This window comes from Lepidochelys kempii, chromosome 3 (genome assembly GCF_965140285.1).
Source record: "Lepidochelys kempii isolate rLepKem1 chromosome 3, rLepKem1.hap1, whole genome shotgun sequence".
NCBI lineage: Eukaryota > Metazoa > Chordata > Testudines > Cheloniidae > Lepidochelys > Lepidochelys kempii.
In genome coordinates, this window is record NC_136382.1 from 111,032,183 (window position 1) to 111,053,213 (window position 21,031).

The 21,031-nt window shown below is 40.8% G+C and overlaps 1 protein-coding gene across 7 annotated transcripts in view; it reads left to right on the forward strand.

Moving 5' to 3' along the window:
• The window catches only part of UTRN (utrophin), a 587,274-nt gene extending 568,296 nt beyond the window's left edge, over window positions 1-18,978 (forward strand). For 6 of the 7 annotated variants that reach the window (XM_073337527.2, XM_073337525.2, XM_073337526.2 and 3 more), the window contains 3 exons: window positions 2,056-2,164; window positions 4,064-4,150; window positions 16,763-18,978. In XM_073337527.2, coding sequence (XP_073193628.2) covers window positions 2,056-2,164; window positions 4,064-4,150; window positions 16,763-16,854 — 288 coding nt within the window. In that variant the 3' untranslated portion in view covers window positions 16,855-18,978. Of the gene's footprint in view, window positions 1-2,055; window positions 2,165-4,063; window positions 4,151-14,424; window positions 14,448-16,762 lie in introns of all 7 variants that reach the window. The other variant, XM_073337528.2, reaches the window with a different exon arrangement.
• The last annotated feature ends 2,053 nt before the right edge of the window (window positions 18,979-21,031 follow it).

The following is a 21,031-nucleotide window of genomic DNA, read 5'->3' on the forward strand; positions in this document are numbered from 1 at the left end:
CTTAACTATCTTGAGTGACTTTATAGTGTCTGCAAACTTTGCCTCTGCACTGTTTACCCCTTTTCTCATAACATTTTTTAATATGTTGAACAGCATTTGTCCCAGTACAGATCTTTGGTGAACTCTATTTACCACTCTCCACTGTGAAAACTTACCTTTTATTCCTACCCTTTGTTTCCTATCTTTTAACTAGTTACTGATCCAAGAGAGGACCTTCCTTCTTATCCCGTGACTGCTTACTTTGCTTAAGAGCCTTTGGTGATGGAGCTTGTCAAAGGCTTTTTGAAAGTTCAAGTACACTATATCAATTGGATCACCCTTGTCCACATACTTTTTAACTCCCTCAAAGAATTCTAATAGATTGGTGAGGCATGATTTCCTTTACAAAAGCCGTGTTGACTCTTCCCCAACATATTGTGTTTGTCTATGTGTCTGATAACTCTGTTCTTTACTATAGTTTCAGCCAATCTCCCTGGTACCGAAGTTAGGATTTCTGGCCTGTAATTAGCAGAATTGCCTCTGGAACCTTTTTTTAAAAATTGGTGTTATGTTAGCTATTCTCCAGTCACCTGGTACAGAGGCCTATTTTAAGCGATAAGTTACATACCTCCGTTAGTAGTTATGCAAGTTCATATTTGAATTCCTTCAGAATTCTTGGGTGAATACCATCTGGTGCTGGTGATTTATTACTGTTTAATGTATCAGTTTGTTCCAAGACCACCTATATTGACACCTCAGTCAGGGACAGTTCTTCAGATTTGTCCCCTAAAAAGAATGGCTCAGGTATGGGAAGTCTCCCCCACTGCCTCTGCAGTGAAGACCGATGCAAAGAATTCATTTAATTTCTCCAAATGGCCTTGTCTTCCTTTAGTGCTCTTTTAGCACCTCGGTTGTTCAGTGCTCCCATCGATTGCTTGGCAGGCTCCCTGCTTCTGAAGTACTTCAAAACAATTTTGCTGTTAGTTTTTGTCTCTTTTGCTAGGTTCTCTTCAAATTCACTTTTGGCCTGTCTAATTATACTTTTACACTTGCCAGAGATTTATGTTTCTTTCTATTTTCCTCACTAGGATATGACTTCCAGTTTTAAAGGATGTCTTCTTTGTCTCTAACTGCTTCTTTTACTCTTCTGTTTAGCCATGGTGGCATTTTTTTGTCCTCCTAATGTTGTATTTTTAATTTGGAGTATACCTTTAGTTTGACCTTTAGTATGATGATGATTTAAAAATTTTTCCATGCAACTTTCAAGCGTTTCACTCTTGTGACTGTTCCTTTTAATTTCCATTTAGCTTGCTTCTCATTTTTCATGTTAAATGCTACTGTTTTGAGTTTCTTTGGTATTTCTCCCCCTACAGGTTACGTTTAACTACATTATGGTCACTATTACAAAGCAGTTCAGCTATATTCATGTCTACACACACACACACATTTTTTTTTAAATGCACACTCCATGCATTTTAGAACAGGCTATAACAAAAGCAGCTGAAGTTTTAAACTTCATTTGGACATAATTCTTATTGAAAACTAGTGTTTGCTTGACTTGGTGTGTGGGGAGAATTTTATAAAGTTATACAAGACTGAAGAGTTTGGAGTTAACCTCTCCTAAGGATTCCAAGATAGTCTAATGGAAGACCCAAGCCCCTTTGTAAGATTCTTTCATATTATCCCTTCCTGGCCTGACCAAGGGATTTGGGCAAGAAGAGTGGACTGTTTTGTGTAATGGAGATTGTTACTCTGTGGAACACATGCACAGCCAAACACTGCCTTAACATGATGGAGCTAATTGGAGGCTGACTATGACAACATCGAAAGGTCAAATCTTCTTTATAGGTTACTTTCCTAGAAAGTATATCTTCCTAAGATCAACCCACGTTGGAACAGAGATGAGTGGGGAAGAATTAAAAGGATACAAGAAATAACATGAGAAGAGAAAAGGAAGAAAAATGGATGACAGTGATTAAAAAGGGAACAACACACACACACGCGTGCGCAACTTGGTACATGTAAACTTCTGCGTTACTGTAATGATGGAATTTTTGTTTCTTAAACCTCTTTCAGCCTGAATCTGATTCCAGAGTTAATGGAGTCTCTTCCTGTGCTTCACCCCAGTATTCTGCTCACAGCTACTCATTTGATCAGGACACCAGCTCACAGTTTCATCAGACAGGTTAGTACTTTGGTCAAATATTGTGCCGTGTTTGTCTACAAGTGGTTGCAACCAGGTTTACTAATGTGTGCCTGAAGTAGCAATATTAGTCCCATTATAATTTGTAGCTAACACTGCTGGGTGCAAAGCTCACTGCAATTGGTAGTAGGAGTTTTCAGAACTGGGCATCATGAGAAGAATAATATAGTGTTGTGATTTGGGGAAAGAAGACTTGTTTTTTTATGAGTAATGGATGACAGTGTATACTACTTGGTCTCCTGTCCCTTCTGAGAAGGGGAATTACTGACACAGTCCCTTAATGCACTGAGGGAAGAGTTAAATCCCATCGGACTGAAGGAACCTACAGCCATGGTATGCATCTCACATCATAAGGATAGGCTACAAAGCACTCTTTCTTTAAAGACAGCAAATAGTATAATTTCCTAGTCCTAAATGCAATTCTGGATATAATGAACCTCTTCATCTTATAGTGACATTCTGATGAAAAAACTTTTATTTGTTAGGATTTCAGTGGGATTTAAGTTGTGCAGACCCTCTGCACATGGGTGAATCTTACCTAAATGGGCATTTTAAACCTTACTCTATTGGAACCTCAATAATTTTCACTAATGGCTGGGAAAACCTTTGCAGATAAACACTAAAAAACAAGACTAATGCATCATACTTTGTTCAATTAACATACTTTATTCATTTATTTTAACAGTTGATGTACATTTTAATTCCAATAATATCGTATGGATGTAGTACTACGTAGTGTTTTGTAAAAGTAATGGAGCTATATTACTACAGGACTCTGGGTCCAATTCAGGACAGCACTGAAGCACATACTTAAATCCGTCCCTACCAGGACATCACTTAATTCAAATTCTCATTGACTTCAGTTGAACTTAAGCACGTGCTTAAAGTCCTTAATAGGGTTAAACTCCTGACTCAAGGCCTCAGAGATTAAATCTTTGCTAAGAGGGGAGAAACCACCACTCCTTATATGCAAATCATTGAACTATTGATAATCTGATTCCAATGCAGTGGAAACAATTTTTTAAAAAATATTGATTTTTGTTTTTCATACTAAAGCATTTTCTTTCAGTATTGGCATAAAAAATGTAAATGTGACATGAAACTTTTGTCATGCTGTTTTCATGAACTGATAGATTTATATATGATGCTTTGTAATAATACTGCCAAAAGTGAAGCAAATGGATTTCCCTAATCATTTCATTGGCTAAATTTAACAAGCCCTTTAAGAAACAAACAAACAAGGAAATGGCCTGGAAAACATTTGCACTGATGGGATTGCTGATGCATATTGAACAAAGACTATCTGAAAGATAAATGTTTTTTTGAAAAATCTCAGATTTGTTTGCTTTGGAAATTGTGCAGCAAATTGTTTTAAAATAAAGCAGAATATCAAATGTGCAGCTGCCAAAAATGCTTAAGTGAGCTGTAGCTCACGAAAGCTCATGCTCAAATAAATTGGTTAGTCTCTAAGGTGCCACAAGTACTCCTTTTCTTTTTGCGAATACAGACTAACACGGCTGTTCCTCTGAAACCTGTCAAGATGAGAGAATAATTTATTTATTTTAACAGTAAGTTCTTACACTCTGCTTCATGTGGGCAATTTCCTTTGGTTAAATCTCAGGCACAGTGGTTAAGCCTCAAAAGTAGAAAAACGAGATCAGTTGTAAATTGATAATTGAGCTTCCACCTCCCCTCCCAAGATTGTCAATTATCAATGAGCAATTCCTGCACATTACATTACAAATGCTTCAAGTAGGGGGTTTCAGTTTAAATATAAAAGAGCATTTAGCCGGTAGGTTAGATGGGAATGACTTTCAGAATCTGTCTTTTTTTTTTTTTTCCTTATTAAATTTATTGCTTATCTTGTTGTCATATCTGCAGATGACTTGTTAGGCCCACCTCATGATACCAGCACAGATCTAACAGATGTCATGGAACAAATCAACAGCACATTTCCTACTTGCTGCTGTAAGTGTTAAGTATAGTGAAATCTGTCTCCCTCCCTTCCCCCTCCCCAACCCCCCCCCCGCCATTGCTTCTTTCCCCTTGTCATTCTCTGGAAAGTTAACACGGAGCAGTATAGATATGAGACTGAACCTTATTTGCAAATAGGTCATATGCAGAGTATTGACCAAGAAAAATGAAGCTTAAGTCTGATAAGAACGTTTGGCAAGATGTGATGGCTGCGTAATCCTGTTCTTTGAAACTGTTTAACGTACATAGCGAGTGATAAAATGAAGCCAAATTAAATCATAGTCATCCTGTGTTCAAAAAAGAAAAAATATTCACTCTAACGTGGCCTACTTTAAGAAAAGCAGTTTGCTTCAAACAGGATCTTCAATTGTGTCTAGAAGAAGAAATGAAGATGCAGAGCCAGATTCTCTGCTGATGTAAAATAGAGTTATGCTCACGTATACCAGTAGTAAATGTAGCCCCTGGAATTCTGGGTGCCAGTGATCTCTCTTGAATTTAGGGGGCAAAATAGGAGCTGCAGGATTGGGTCCTTCACCACACCACTGACCTCCCAGATCAGGAATCTGTGCAATTTTCTAGGCAGCATCAATTAAAATATCTTCAAATAGTTTGAATATAACCATATAAAATATTAGGAGAGAGAGACACCAGGCATAGCCTTCTCCCCTAAGGGCTAAGCACGCACTGCCTCCTGAGCCTGAGCAGATTGACCCACTTAAATTCACCCAGTGAGAACACCCTCTGTGCATGGCTTTCCAGCATCCAGGGGTGAGACTGCGTTGCCTTCCTTGGAATGCCTTCCTCCATGCCCCATGGAAGGGATGCTCTGTTGACCTGCAAGATAGGCATGGAGACTGGGCCAGCCATGGGGAGAAGTAGGAAGGCTGGCGGTGGAGGAGGAGAGAGAATCATGGTCTCTTTTCCAGTGCTGTGAAGGCTCCCTGGAAAAGATTATACAGCTGGAGGCACCTCACACACCTGTGAGCGCTTTACAGCAGTTAATTCATGTATCTGCTGACCTCTCTTCCTACTGTCAATGCATTCTCTGGTCACACAAGATAGAATCCCTTTAGTTCTGCCAGCGTTGTGTATATGCTATTGTTCCTAGCTGTGGGATGTTGCAGGGAGCTTGTGTTTATAATATGTAACAAATTTGTTTTCAGTATTAGCTAAGCAAGAGCAAAAACATCCATAAAAGCTCTGGTGTTCAATAGCATCTTTGTAAAGCTTTGTTTTAAATGTCCACAAAGTAATGAAGATGGCCACTAGGGGAAAAAAAATGTTGAGGGTTTCTATCTCTTATCCCTGCCAAAGAAGTCAGCTATTCGCTCAGTGTTGTATTCCGTTTCTCAAACTCTGCTGAACCCTATTAAAACACGCCCTTTATCTCTCCGACACACTTTGCGTGTCTTTGAAGAATTGCATCAGAGAAAATGCATTTTACACATTTTGAGAAAGCAAATTAGTATCTTGCAAAACATGGCTTGTTTCAACAGTCCCCTGAGGTCCTGAGTTAGTGCTAGATTACTGGCCACTATAGTGCATGTTAAGGGCCTAATTCTGAGAGGTGCTATGCTGCAGGAACTCTCACTGATGTCAGTCAGTAGTGCAGGTGCTCAGCGCCGCTCACATTTGGCCATAAGACTGTTTCTTTGTCACTGTAGTGAATGGAAAATGCAAAGGAAAAGTATCCCCTCCTCCCATGTTTTTTATTTTGCTTTTGTGAAGGCCTGTAATGCAATGGTGAAAGCAGTATGGGGTTAGATCATGGTTGGACATGCTCAGGCCCACAGGGAATGGAGGGTTCTTTAGCTCCCTTGCATTCCTGTTCAAGAGACAGCCATAATCCCAGTCTGTGCTTTCCCTGAACAGGAGTGGAAGAATCTACTCCCCATAGCAACTCTAAACTCCATGCCCTTTCTACACTGGGGAGTGGAGCTGAGCTTGTAATAGTGGTTCTGCATCCCTCTCTGATATGAGTTTCCCTAGCACCACCAGAGCATTCCTCACAGAGTTAGCCGCAATCCTTCCAGCTGATGTGATCCCTTCCTGTTGGTGTCGTCCCCCCCTTCCCCATCTCCCTCTCCAATGCAGGATGCCGTTAGCCGTAATATAACTTCTGGGGTTTACTAGTAGTAATGTCAGCCACTTTTGCCAAAGTATCACCAGTAACCATCGCAAAGATCTTACTAGCTAACTAGTGCTATTTGCTCAAAATAGAATTTCCTTTCAGAAATTCACTTTGAGAAATTCCTTCACTGCAGCCCAATCAGCTGTGCTTTTTTATGTTTCTTTTTCATGAAGCTGGAGTAGCCCCACTTAGATTAAAATTTATACCTGCTGTTTTATTTATAAACCTTATTTTAGGTCTCTTTCTCACTCATTTAAAATTACATCTGGCTAAGATTTGGTTTTTGAGAGGTAGGTCCAAAGGCTAATTCGTTTGCTCAGCAGTGGTGCAAAATGGATATGTTGTGGTTCTTACATACTGAGTAATCGAAACATTTGGAGCAGATTCAAATAAGTAGTGGGAGAGGGAGGTTTAAGACCATTCTAACTGTAAAGTAGTGTTCAGTTTTAAAAATTGAAGCATAGTACAATATTCGTCTTCATTAAGGAGTTTGGTTTCTTTTGTTAGTTTGCAGGGGAAGGGGTCAGATCAAGAGGGCAGGTAATTTAATGTTGAAACACATCTAATGTGTATTATTCAGTGCATTTTCCAGAGTAACTTCTGCTATAAATGTTGGATGATGAGTTCTACTTATGATAAAAGTGTATGGATGCTGTGTGCACATTTGATGAGTTGCGTTGTCTCTTACAGCCACTAATGACAGCAATGGGTGAAGTGTAATGGCTTATTTGCTGTTCTGTTGAGAAACTGTCTATTAATCATAACCTGTTCAATTGATTTATTGATTGATTCATACCATTTATTTCAAGGTTTTTCAATGTTTCCTACATATTCAAATATATTTATTTCAGTTACAACACAGAATACAAAGTGTACAGCACTCGCTTTATATTTGTTTTTATTACAAATATTTGCACTGTAAAAACCAAAAGAAGGTATTTTTCAATTCAGCTAATACAAGTACTGTAGTGAAATCTCGTTATCATGAGCATTGAAATTACAAATGTAGAATTATGTACAGAAAAAACTGTATTCAAAAATAAAACTGTGTAAAAATTTAGAGCCTGTAAGTCCACTCAGTCCTACTTCTTGTACAGCCAATCGCTCAGACAAACAAGTTTGTTTACATTTGCAGGAGATAATGTTGCCCACTTCTTGTTTACAATGTCACCTGAAAGTGAAAACAGGCATTCCCATTGCACTGTATTAGCTAGTGTTACAAGATATTTACATACCAGATGCAGTAAAGATTCATATGTCCCTACATGCTTCAACCACCATTCCAGAGGACATGCGTCCATGCTAATGATGAGATCTGCTTGATAATGATCCAAAGCAGTGCAGACTGACACATGTTCATTTTTATCATCTGAGTCAGATGCCACCAACAGAAGGTTGATTTTCTCTTTTGGTGTTTGAGGTTCTGTAGTTTCTGCATCGGTGTGTTTCTCTTTTAGGACTTCTGAAAGCATGCTCCACAGCTCGTCCCTCTCAGATTTTGGAAGGCACTTCAGATTTTTAAATCTTGGGTTGAGTGCTGTAGCTATCTTTAGAAATCTCACATTGGTACCTTCTTTGCTTTTTGTCAAATCTGCAGTGAAAGTGGTCTTAAAATGACCAACATGCACTGGGTCATCATCTGCGACTGCTATAACATGAAATATATGGCAGAATGCGGGAACATACAGTTCTCCTCCCCAAAGGAGTTCAGTCACAAATTTAACTGATGCATTATTTTTTTTTAACGAGCATCATCACCATAGAAGCATGTCCTCTAGAATGGTGGCTGAAGCATGAAAGGCATATGAATGTTTAGCATATCTAGCACGTAAATACCTTGCAATGCCAGCTACAAAAGTGCCATGCGAAAGCCTGTTCTCACTTTCAGGTGACATAAATAAGAAGCGGGCAACATTATCTCTTGTAAATGTAAACAAACTTGTTTGTCTTAGCGATTTGGCTGAACAAGAAGTAGGACTGAGTGGGCTTGTAGGCTCTAAAGTTTTACACTGTTTTGTTTACAAAGTTATGTAACCAAAAAAAAAAAAATCTACATTTGTAAGTTGCACTTTCATGATAGAGATTGCACTACAGTACTTGATGAGCTGAATTGAAAAATACTATTTCTTTTATCATTTTTACAGTGCAAATATTTGTAATAAAAATAATATAAGGTGATCACTGTACACTTTGTATTCTGTATTGTAATTGAAATCAATATATTTGAAAATGTAGAAAATCACAAATATTTAATAAATTTCAGTTGGTATTCTGTTTAACAGTGCGATTAAAACTGTGATTAATTGCGATTAATTTTTTTAATCACAATTTTTTTAGTTAATCGTGTGAGTTAACTATGATTAATCGACAGCCCTAAATAATATATTTAGTAGCAGTACATGTATTGTTATTATTCCTTAACTCAACTTGTTGTCGCTGAGTATTTCAGCATGTGTGACGTGAGATGAGGCACTATTGTAGAGTGAGTTAATAACAGATAGAGTCTGTCATTTTGTAAGAGTGTAATGTTCGAGTACAGCCAGTTTTTAATATGTAATTTCCCTGAGTTAGAATCAGTAAGGAGCCTGGGAGCAAACTCATGATAGCTGCAATTTCAAAAAAAAAAAATCTAATGGAAATACAGTCCCTCAGTGAAGTCCTTCTCTAGTGAAATCTTACAATCCAAAATAGAATGTGTTGGGAAAGCTTTGTATTTTGCAATGACATTAACTGGTCCATGGGACAATGATAAGAGTCAGTTATCCTCAACAGATAAGATGCTTTTGACCTTTTTCTGTAGTCAGGAAAACATTGTTTTGTTTTTTTTCCCCAGGGAAAAAAAGGGGGAAAATTAACTATGAAAAATAAGAATTCCTCTTCAAGTGTTTGCTCATGTCGATTCCATTCTAGGTGTGTGCGTGCCCCCATGCACATTTGTCAGAGATTTTTGCCTTAGTGGTATCTGCAAGGGTCAGCTATGGCGCCCTCTGGAGTGCCGCACTCATGCTTCAGTATATCAGGCACCACCGGCCCTATGCCCTTTCAGTTCTTTCTTACCACCCAGGGTGGTTGGTCAGAGCACCTCTCTCCCTTGCCTTGCCAAGTGGTCAGCAGTTTCTTTTTCACTCTGTGTATTAGAGTTGTAAATAGTTTTGTTTACTGTAGTTAGTTAGTGACTTACCAGTTAAGCACTGTAATTAGTAAGTTAGGGTCCCGGCAGGGACTTTGCCCCAGGCAGGGAATGCCCTGGTCTCCGGGTTTTAAGCCCTGCACTGACTGTAACAGGTCTGTGCCTGTTATGACCCCCAAGGCAGCTCTTTGAAGTGCTTGGGAGAATCGCATGTAAAAGAAAAGTGTCATATCTGTACGAACTTTTGTCCCAAGACACACAAAGAGCGCAACATCCGTTTGAGAGCTCTCCTCATAGAGGCTGCTCTCCACCTGGCCTCACTCCCAGTACATCTGCCTCGGTTCATAGTGCACCTTCAGCACCGGGCTGTACCTGGCACTGTTCCCCTTAGCCAGTGCCCAAAAAGAAGTAAAAAAAGCATGACCAGGCACCAAGCAAGAAGGACCAAGGGTAAAGGACCTTGTTCGGGTGGTCACCTCAGCGGTGGTCATGAGGCACAGTTCCAGTCTCCTCAATCCAGGATCTCCTGTTTGATGGGATTGGACTCTTTGCAGAGCAGACAGATGCAAGGCTGAACGGACTAAAGGACACTCGGGCCACCCTCAACTCGCTGGATCTGCATACACCTCAGCTGGCAAGGAAGTAGTTCCGGCCGCCGCCATGGCCTTGGGACACGAGTTTTAGTCGTCGCTGCCCTTCCTCCTCCCGTTCACCTGCGCAACCCGGCCTGGCGAAACATCACAGGGGCAAGAAGTGTTCATTTTGAGGGTGCGCTCGAGAGTCAACTCCCCAGATCCACCTCATCCTTTCCTCAACCGTCTTCGTTCCTACTGTTTGGCCTGGTTGTGGGTCACCTTGGACCATTGGGTGCTAGAAATTGTATGTCTAGGATACACCCTGCAATTCTGGGCCGCCAACCCCCCCCCCCCCCGCCCTCCTTCCCCATCCCTCTTCAGGGACCCTTCTCACAAGCAACTCCTTGTTCAGGAGGTTAACAACCTTCTCCAGCTGGGGGCAATGGAGGAGGTCCCTTGGGAAATGAGGATGAAAGGATTCTACTTCCACTATTTCCTAAGATCCATTCTGGTCCTGTGGAGACTCAACAAACATCTCAAGAAGTTGAAGTTCCGCATGGTTTCCCTGGCCTCCATCATCTCCTCCCTGGATCCGGGAGACTGGTATGCCATTACTGACCCTGCGGCCCCTCTGTCAGAGTTGCTGGCAAGAAGGAACTGAGAGGGCAAAGGGCCAGCAGCACCTGATATACTGACACATGAGTGTGGCACTCCAGAGGGCACTCTGGCCAACCCTATGGATACCGCTAAGGCAGAAAATTCTGATGACTGTGCACATGGGCATGCACGCACCTAGAATGGAATCAACATGAGCAACTCATCTCGAAGAACAACAGTTACGAGAGATAGGTAACTGTTTTTCCCTCTGGGAAAGAGAGGCTCTCTGCTGCTGAAAGCGGATAAAAATATCCAGGTTTTTCGTTTTTTAGAGGGTGGGAAGAGGTTCTGTTGTGTATTCTACTACCATTTTTTTTCTTTTGTCTCCTGGATCAGGTTTCATATAATTATAATTCATATAATCAAGTTAAAGGACTTTTTATGACAAATAGAATGTCAGGTAACATACTTCTTTAATAACCATTTCATAAAGGTATATAGACCGTGTCCACTACTGTTTATTGCAGCAAACAAGAATTGAGTTCCTCCAGATGCCCCAAGCTGCTGTAATTAATGGGAGCCGTGTAATAGTCTGTCACTAGCCCAGCTGGAAGTCCTTTGTGCTTTACAAAGTTGAATCTACATTGCTTATGTAGACTGAATGTACACGATGCTTCAGCAATCCCATCTTTTCAGTAATGTGGGGTATTAAATACCTTCTACACTAACTGCCAGCACGTCTGCTTCTATGAGGTACTGAGCATCTCCTAGAAGTTGCTCAGTGCCACCACTTTCCTGAGAACTGGGAGCACTTAGGCCCAGAACCACAGGATTTGGGGCCTAACTCTCACTTTAGGTGCCTAGATGCAAAGTCTAGACACTTTGATATGCTCAAAACCCCTGCTAAGCTACTGCCTAAACCTAGATGTTCCTAAAATCCCATGGTGCCTAAATTTACACTGTTAAAGTCCCCTAGGTGCCTACATTTCCACTGCTGCCTCACCCGTTGGCACAGGTACAGTTGTGCTGCTGCAAGCTCTCTAGTATAGATATAGCATTTATTTTCACAAAACCTCTGTGAGATAGGAAAGTGCTATTATCCCAATTTTACAAATATGGAGCTGAGGCACAGAGAGCCTAAGTGACTAGCACAAGATCACCAGGAAGTCTGTGGCAGATCAGGGAATTGAACTGAGGTCTCCCAAGTCCGAGGCTAGGGCCATAAGCACTGGACTATCCTCACTCTTGGCAAAGCATTCTGTTTTTATTGGCTGTCTAGTTTTGTGAAATGCCCACTTTGGTATGAAATGTGCTCTGTACTAGTACACTGATGTCTTACACAGGAGCACAGGCCTGTACATACATCCGTGATAGACGGGTATCTTTAAAATAGATAAATACATAGAGACCGAAAAGGGTGTAGTTTAGTCACAACCTCTGTCTTGTGTTTACTAACATGTACCAAAGAGGGGAAGTTGGTGAACACAATCTGTTCCAATTTGTTACAGACAAAGGGGTAGCTAGAGGTTTTAATGACACTGACTTATTAATCTCTGACCTGTAACCTTCATAACGTAAAAAGAAAAGGAGTACTTGTGGTACCTTAGAGACTAACCAATTTATTTGAGCATGAGCTTTCGTGAGCTACAGCTCACTTCGTCGGATGCATACTGTGAAAACTGCAGAAGACATTATATACACAGAAACCATGAAACAATACCTCCTCCCACCCCACTCTCCTGCTGGTAATAGCTTATCTAAAGTGATCATCAAGTTGGGCCATTTCCAGCACAAATCCAGGTTTTCTCACCCTCTGCCCCCCCCCCCCCCCACACACACACACAAACTCACTCTCCTGCTGGTAATAGCCCATCCAAAGTGACCACTCTCTTTAAAATGTGTATGATAATCAAAGTGGGCCATTTCCAGCACAAATCCAGGTTTTCTCACCCTCTCTCCTCCCTCCAAAAACCACACACACAAACTCACTCTCCTGCTGGTAATAGCTTATCCAAAGTGACCACTCTCTCTCCTCACAATGTGTATGAAAATCAAGGTGGGCCATTTCCAGCACAAATACAGGTTTTCTCAACCCCCCCTCCTTTTTTTTTTTTTCGAAAAAACACACACACAAAAACTCACTCTCCTGCTGGTAACAGCTCATCCAAACTGACCACTCTCCTTACAATGTGCATGATAATCAAGGTGGGCCATTTCCAGCATAAATCCAAGGCTTGTAGTCCATCTTTGTGTGGAATGTTGGTGTAGAGGGCTTCTATATCCATTGTGGCCAAGATGGTGTTATCAGGAAGATCCACCGATGGATTGTAGTTTCCTCAGGAAGTCTGTGGTGTCTCGAAGGTAGCTGGGAGTGCTGGTAGCGTAGGGCCTGAGGAGGGAGTCTACATAGCCAGACAATCCTGCTGTCAGGGTGCCAATGCCTGAGATGATGGGGCGCCCAGGATTTCCATGTTTATGGATCTTGAGTAGTAGACAGAATATCCCAGGTCGGGGTTCCAGGGGTGTGTCTGTGCAGATTTGATCTTGTGCTTTTTCAGGAAGTTTCTTGAGCAAATGCTGTAGTTGCTTTTGGTAACTCTCAGTGGGATCATAGGGTAATGGCTTGTAGAAAGTGGTGTTGGAGAGCTGCCGAGCAGACCTGGATTTGTGCTGGAAATGGCCCAACTTGATGATCACTTTAGATAAGCTATTACCAGCAGGAGAGTGGGGTGGGAGGAGGTATTGTTTCATGGTCTCTGTGTATATGATGTCTTCTGCAGTTTCCACAGTATGCATCCGATGAAGTGAGCTGTAGCTCACGAAAGCTCATGCTCAAATAAATTGGTTAGTCTCTAAGGTGCCACAAGTATTCCTTTTCTTTTTGCGAATACAGACTAACACGGCTGTTACTCTGAAACCTTCATAACGTGATGCTAAACAGTTCTTTTGTGAAAACATCACTGCCTGAGATTTTTGCCCCACCCCCTCCTTTCTCATTTTGGCTGTTTGTTCTCTAGCAATTTCTAAAAGACTTCCTGAAACGCATTCATTTTAATGAAGTAAATACCTGGAGTTAGCTGTGGAATATAGCTCACTATATATTTGCCAAGGATATTTCACAGATTCCTGTGTGTTTGTGTGCTTCTTTCCTCCCACATCCTGACCTTTACTCTTGCTCCTAAGTTGTTGGGTCTTCCACTCACCTTTGTTAATATGCTTTGTAAATTTTGCTAAATACAGCACTGACCTCTTCTGTTAAAATGTATCCAAAGAAAATCAATTGGAAAAAATTATAGTGGAACTTAACAGGGAGAGCATTACTGGGACCTGGTCCTTTAGTGTAACCCTAAGGAAGTTAGTGTACAAGTCCATATAGTCTTTGATTCCTAAGGGATGATCATCAGTTGTTGTTGTTATGGTTGCACTTATAATGAGCTATCCACATAGTTAACACAATATTTATAATATTTATATTATTACTCTTAACTGAATCCAGATTTCTCGAGAATGACCCACATTTATCATTCACAGTACTGAAATGCAGCAATCTTAAATATTGTATAGATATATAAGACACAAAGTGTTAACTGTCAGCAAATCACATGCTCAGTGTTTACAATGATGTGATAAATTAGAGTAATTATGATGCTAAGAAAATTATGCCTTGGCCCTCAAAGCACCATTCAGCTTTTACATTTTATGAAGTTCACATATGAAATTTTCCTCTCCTTGTGTTGCAAATATTCTCTGAATACAATAATATTTAACTCTCGTACTATTCTGTACGTTTGCATTTTAACTTTTTTTTTTTTTTTTTTTTTTGGTGTATTTACAGCAAGTCTCGCTGGCAGACCACAGGTATGGTACATGTTGCATGGTGCACTTTTTCCGTAGTGTTAATATAATACAGGCAGAAGAGCTCCTTTGGTTTTATAACAAATTATTGGCTTTCAGGTATACGCATTCAGCTGACAAAAACAAAGCAAACTAGTTTGATTTAAATGCTACTGATTTTTTGTATCAGTAAGTCAAAAAAGGTCATTCAAAAACAGATGGCACTTTTTTTCTTGGATGGAATGTCTGCTAATAAAACTTCAGTAACTTCTGTTATAAATTGCAGAAACATAAATAACAAAAATAGCTGTAAATATATACACTAATTATATGAGAAAGTAATGCCATATGTCTATAAATAACAGAAATAGTCTAATTTTCATGGCTTCTCCCAAATTATGATCATTTCTGAAGGGGATAAATTAAATTGTGACTTACAGTCAATGACTAAATAACTTGGGGCTGCAGTCCCTTTAATTTATCCCTCCCACCCCCAACCCTTAGTTTAACTTGCATTGTTTTCCAGAGAAGAACCTTACTTTTTAACAGGCTCTCAGAGGACTTCAGACATGCCCCATGAGTTCTCTGATGAAAGTTCCACACCCCCAGTTTTTGTAGAGATACAGTGTGGTAAGAAGATGGCCAGACTGCCAATCTGTCACTCCGCAATTTCCACACCCATTGGAGAAGGGGTGCTATTCCCTGAGTACAGGAAGCAGCCTGGCTCCAGAGCTTGGAAGCAAGTATCCCGGCCTAGTGGATTGAGCATGAAGCTAGAAGCTGTGTATTAATTCCAGCTCTGCCACTGACTCACTCTGAGGCTTGGGCAAGGCACTTCCCTGTATAAATGCTAAGCATTATCATCTATGGTTGTAATACAAGTTTTCTGTGGCCCTTTTAAAATTGTTAAAGCGTTTAGCACAAAGCACTTTAAAAGGCTTATTTTTAGCATGTGCTTATAGTTAAGCAAGGACTAAAGTGTTTTGCTGAATCCAGCGCCTATAAGTCTAATACTTGGTGTGACGGGTTGGATCACAGAAACCCCCTTGGGGCTGCCAACTGATGTGCCAAGACTACTTCTGCCCCTGCTTTCCTGCCCTGCCAGCTTGGGACTTCAGTGCCCTGCCTGGTTTGAGCCAGACCCGCTAGCCTGCTGCAAACCCAGACCCAGGTCTGAACCACATCCCCTAACAGCTGTAGGCTTAAACTGAAAGTGTTCCTGTCTTTAACACTCAGATGCCCAACTCCCAATGAGGTCCAAACCCCAAATAAATCCGTTTGACCCTGTATAAAGTTTATACAGGGTAAACTCATAAATTGTTCGCCCTCTATAACACTGATAGAGAGATATGCACAGCTGTTTGCACCCCCTCCCAGATATTAATACATATTCTGAGTTAATTAATAAGTGATTTTATTAAATACAGAAAGTAGGATGTAAGTGGTTCCAAGTAGTAACAGACAGAACAAAGTGAATTACCAAGCAAAATAAAATAGAACACGCAAGTCTATATCTAAGAAAACTGAACGCAGATAAAACCCCACCCTCAGAGGAATTCCAGTAAGCTTCCTTTTACAGACTAGTCTCCTTCTAGTCTGGGTCCAGCACACCCCCTGTAGTTACTGTCCTTTGTTCCAGTTTCTTTCAGGTATCCTTGGGGGTGGAGAGGCTATCTCTTTAGCCAGCTGAAGACAAAATGGAGGGGTCTCCCATGGGCTTAAATAGACTTTCTCTTGTGGGAGAAGACACCCTCCTCTCTACTATTCAAAGTCCAGCTCCAAGATGGAGTTTTGGAGTCACCTGGGCAAGTCACATGTCCATGCATGACTCCGTTTTTACAGGCAGCAGCCATTGCCCACATGGTATCTTGAATGTCTCCAGAAAGACTTCTTATGTGGATTGGGGCCTTCCAACATCCGTTGTTCATTAAATGCTTCTTGATTGGGCACTTAACTTGCCAATTCCTTTCTAAAGAAGCTGACCAAATGCCTTACTAAGGTTATTTAAAATCAAACAAGTATACAGCCAATATTCATAACTTCAAATGCAACAATGGCACATGCATACAAATAGGATGAATATATTCAGTAGATCATAATCTTTACATAGATATGTTACATGGCATATGTAGCATAACACATATTCCAGTTATGTCATATATACATTCATAAGCATATTTCCAAAAAGCCTTATGGGGGGCACTGTCACACTTGGAATACCCCATTTATTTTAAATTGCCTCAAAATTTCGTATTTGCATTCTGTCATGGGTGTTCAGGACACTGCATAGAGGACTATGTATGTAAATATTGTTGTGACATTATTTCTCATCACTATAGGCAATGTGAAGTATTCATTTCGAAGGCAACCAACACTTCCTGACCTGCAGTATGGCCCTTTCCTACAAATGCCAATCACAAGTTCTGCTTAGTCAGAAGACTGCATGGGACCTTGGAACATGCTGTTCAGCTTGATTGTGTGTTCTACTTGAAATAGTAAAACACTGAATACCCAAAGATGAGGAAGTTGTGTTTTTATAATATGTTCTTTTTTTCCTCCTTCTTCCCTTTCTATGCAACTGTAAATTAATGAATAGCAGAGTATTTGGAAATGATTATACATTTGTCATTGATTTGTATAAATATATAGCATTGGGAAAGGGGGCGGGGGCTTTATATACATTCTTTTTAATAACAGTAAAGAGAACTGCATAGAGTTCGGAGCAAAATGTTACATTTATACATTCCTTTCAGTTCTTTGCATTTCCATTGCAAAAACATTTATTTTCTGACACCCTCACTGTTCTGTACAGGTTATTTATACTTGTGTCAGCCATCTAACCAGATAGATTTCTGAAGACCCTTCCGTTGTCTCCAAGATTGGCAAAATAACAAGTTCACATAACTTGCACAATTATTATTTAACAAAAAAATCATAGTGGCAATGTGTGAAGGCTAAGCTCCATTTAACAATTGTAGACCCTCTTTTAAAACTACAGTAATAAATGCTATGCACCAAAAGGGCATTTCAAGATTTTATGTTTGATAAGTTTTGTTTTTTTGTTTTTAAGATTTATTTCAACTCAAAAATCAGGAGATAGCTACATAAAGACTTAACAATATTTTAAGTTGTTTTAATAGGATCTCTCTAACTAAATGCAATTTTATTTTCCCCGCAGAGACAGAGCTTTGTTGTTCCAAGTTGTGCCAAACATTTTTTTAAAGCCTTGATTCTCCAATTTGCAAAGTAAAGACCAGTTACCAGGGATCTTATACATAAGATCTGAATGTACACACATGTTTTGTATTCCTTTTGGAAATGTCTAATCAATTAAGAAGCCCTCTCCAATAATATCAGGGCTGGAACATTTTCTTTAAACCAGTTCAGGGCCCCTGGACGTTTTCATTCAGTCTTGCTCTTTATTGTTGAAAGGCTCATTTGTTGTTCATTTATTTATGTGCTTAAGGTAGGGATAATTTTGGGAAGATTGTGTCACTGATTTACAATACAAATATTCAAATTAGCAATCAGGTGATGGGTTCTTCTGCCTTCACTGTTGAGTTTACAGTGTTGCATGGACACTTGTTTTAATTTCAGAACACATATTTGATTGGTAAATGGCATGCAATAATCAATTTTCAGATACAATGAGAGGAAACAAAATCATATCCTAAAATAATGTTGTTGAAGGAAAATCTCGGAATGGTCTTGAAAAGCTACAAATTGGATAGTTCTATTGGTATTCATTCTAGAAGTTACGCAGTTAAAACATCAGGATTTGTTAATACCTAATTATCTTCACTGAGGTGGTGCCTACCAGAATGTCCTACATTCATAATTTTCACTCACCAGTATATGCTTAAGGCATGGTCTGAGCACAGGTTCTACACCAGACTCTGGTGCGGATTCCATATGAAGCTGTGGACAAGGAATTTAACCATTCTGCCTCAGTTGTCCCCATCTGTAAAATGGGATGATAATACTTACCTACCTCTCAGAGGTGTTGAGGCTTAATTAGCTAGTGTCTGTAAAGTGCTTTGAAGATTAAAAGTGCTGTATAAATTATAAGTATTATTCTTTTTGGATGGGGGAAATGGAGGAATTGTCAAGGTGGGATGGGGAGAGACTGGCTATTATAGGATTCCTTCATCTATGAAAAAATATATTTGTAGTAGAGTTATTTTGAGAAGGAAAATAGTTTTACAGAAGAGGAAAAGCCATGACCGCCTTTCTACCTCAGACCCAATCTTCATGAGTAGTATTGAAAATAGCTTTATGCTCTGTTCTCTGCAAGGTATTTTGTTTTTACCAGGCCACATCATATCAATGTAAGAAATCCTTTTAAAAAATTCCCTGAATTCAAAAGGTCTCAGTAGTCAATTTGGTGGCTTTTTTGTTCTGTCTGTGAAAGGTTATGTATAAAATTGTTTTTCCGCCTGTGTTTGTATGCAAGCTATGTCCTCTACTCTTCTGCCAAGTAAAAGCTACTTAAAACACTACATTGTAACATTCTTCCTCTGAGACAATAATAAATAAAAGGAGTATATTGCAGTAACATTGAGAAAAGGTATGTCATTCTTTTGAGTTTTGTGGTAGAGAATGATCACTCTTCTCCCTTCTAATCTGGATACATATTATACATTTCATTTGAAATAAAATTAATTTTTAACACAAGATTGCTTTGATATTCCTCAGCTCGGAAATGAACCACATTTTAAAAACTATTCCCGTGGGATAGTATTTCAGGCTTCAAGGTACATTTATGAAAACAACATATGGGGGAAATTAAAAAATAAATCTCTGCATATTCTTCTGCAATTTTCCTTCTTTGGTGACACAGACACTCTGCAATCCTTCTCTGCTGTGTGACAGATTTAAATTTAAACAACCAAACAATTGACTGCTTGCTTTAAAAAAAATATACTGTATGTATTACAAATAATATGTGAATACATATTTTAAACAATTTGCTGTAGTTTCCAAACAAGGTTGGTTGATGCTACTTATATACATTTTGTATTTAAAAAAAAAAAAAAACAAGCTATGGGGAAAAGCAACTTATTTGCAAATGATCCAATAGTCAATTTAAAAAAAATGATTTGAAATAGGAATTGATCTTCTTTAAAATTGCTACATTTACTAGAAAATTTTAAAGGAAGGAACACAATCGGGCATAGCCTTTTAAATGTATGCTTGTGTGTTTGTAGAGTGGAAGGGAGATCACTTGTTCATTACCTGTTAGGTTCACTCCATCTGGGGCACCTGGCATTGCCCACAGGATACTGGGCTGGATGGACCTTTGCTCTGACCCAGTATGGCCATTCCGATGTTCTTAAGGGGAATAGGCGAGATGTGGAACAGTGGTCTAGGACATGATTTACAGATGCACTTGGCACCTCTGAAAATTAGACCCTTAGTGTACTCACATCACACTTTGGAGATCACACTTAACCCTTAAATCATTAAAGACAAATAAATTCATTTTTATGCATCTCCTGTCTATCCCGTTAGTGCCTCTCTCTCCATAGCCCTTTCAGCAAGAGCTCTGCCTGGGAAGCCAATGGTAAATGCAGCTCGGGAGAGGGCTGTGGCTGGAAATAAGGGGAGTGAAGCTGGGGGAAGCTGACTATGTACAGGACTGGCTCTAGGTACAAGCAAAACAATCATGTGCTTGAGACCGCACCTTTCCAGGGGTGGCATTCTGGCCATCCTTTTTTCTTTTTTTTTTCTGGAAAAATCCACCACGTGGGTCGCTCTGTCGAGATCAGGAGAGCGATTTTGGCCGGCTGAGACTGGCTTGGGTCCAGATTCGCTGTCAAGCGGCAAAGGCACGGTAGAGGAGACGGTGCTTAGCTGGTCGTGAGCCCAGCCACAGGGCGCCCCTCTTTGCAGGAGAGAGTGAGCACTCAAGGCTCAGTGCGGAGGGGGTTGCGTGGGGGGGATGCCCGTGTGCGGGGGTGACTGAGCAAGGCAGGGGGACACACTGCAGCTGGGAGGAGAGGAGACCGGCTGTCCAGGGAGTGAAGCATCAGGGCGGAGGAAAGCTATGAAGGCACGCAGTGCTAGCAGGGGAGGGGGACAGCTCTCGGCAGGGCGCCTGCGAGGGGCAGGGATTGCTTTCCAAACCCAGCCACTGCAGCCGCCCCCGCCACCTCCCTGTGCAATGGCAGAGCTTCCCTGCGGTCTCTCTCTGCAGGGGGAGCGCGCATGCGCAGGTGAGCAGGGAGCCGACGGCCAAGTTACTCCTGGGATCGTTGCCGCGGCTGGGGTGTCACCCATGGCTGGCGGGGGGAGCCCTGCACACAGGTGCCCCTGCAGGATCAGGGTGGGGTGGGACTGTAAGGAAAAAAAAGGCGGTGCAAATCTATCATGCTGGGCAGTCCCAGCAGTGCCGCTAGTTAACGCAGTGGAGTGGGGGAGCTCGGGGCGAGCTGGCTGTTTGGTGCCCTCAGGCATGCAGGCAGCGAGAGGGACCTGCTGGCTAACGCCGCGGCTCAGGGGGACGTGAAGAGGATGTGGCTGCTGCTGAAAGCCGGGGTGAACCCCAATACTGTTAATTCATTTGGCAGGACCCCAATTCAGGTACAGGCAGATACATGTGTAAAAGC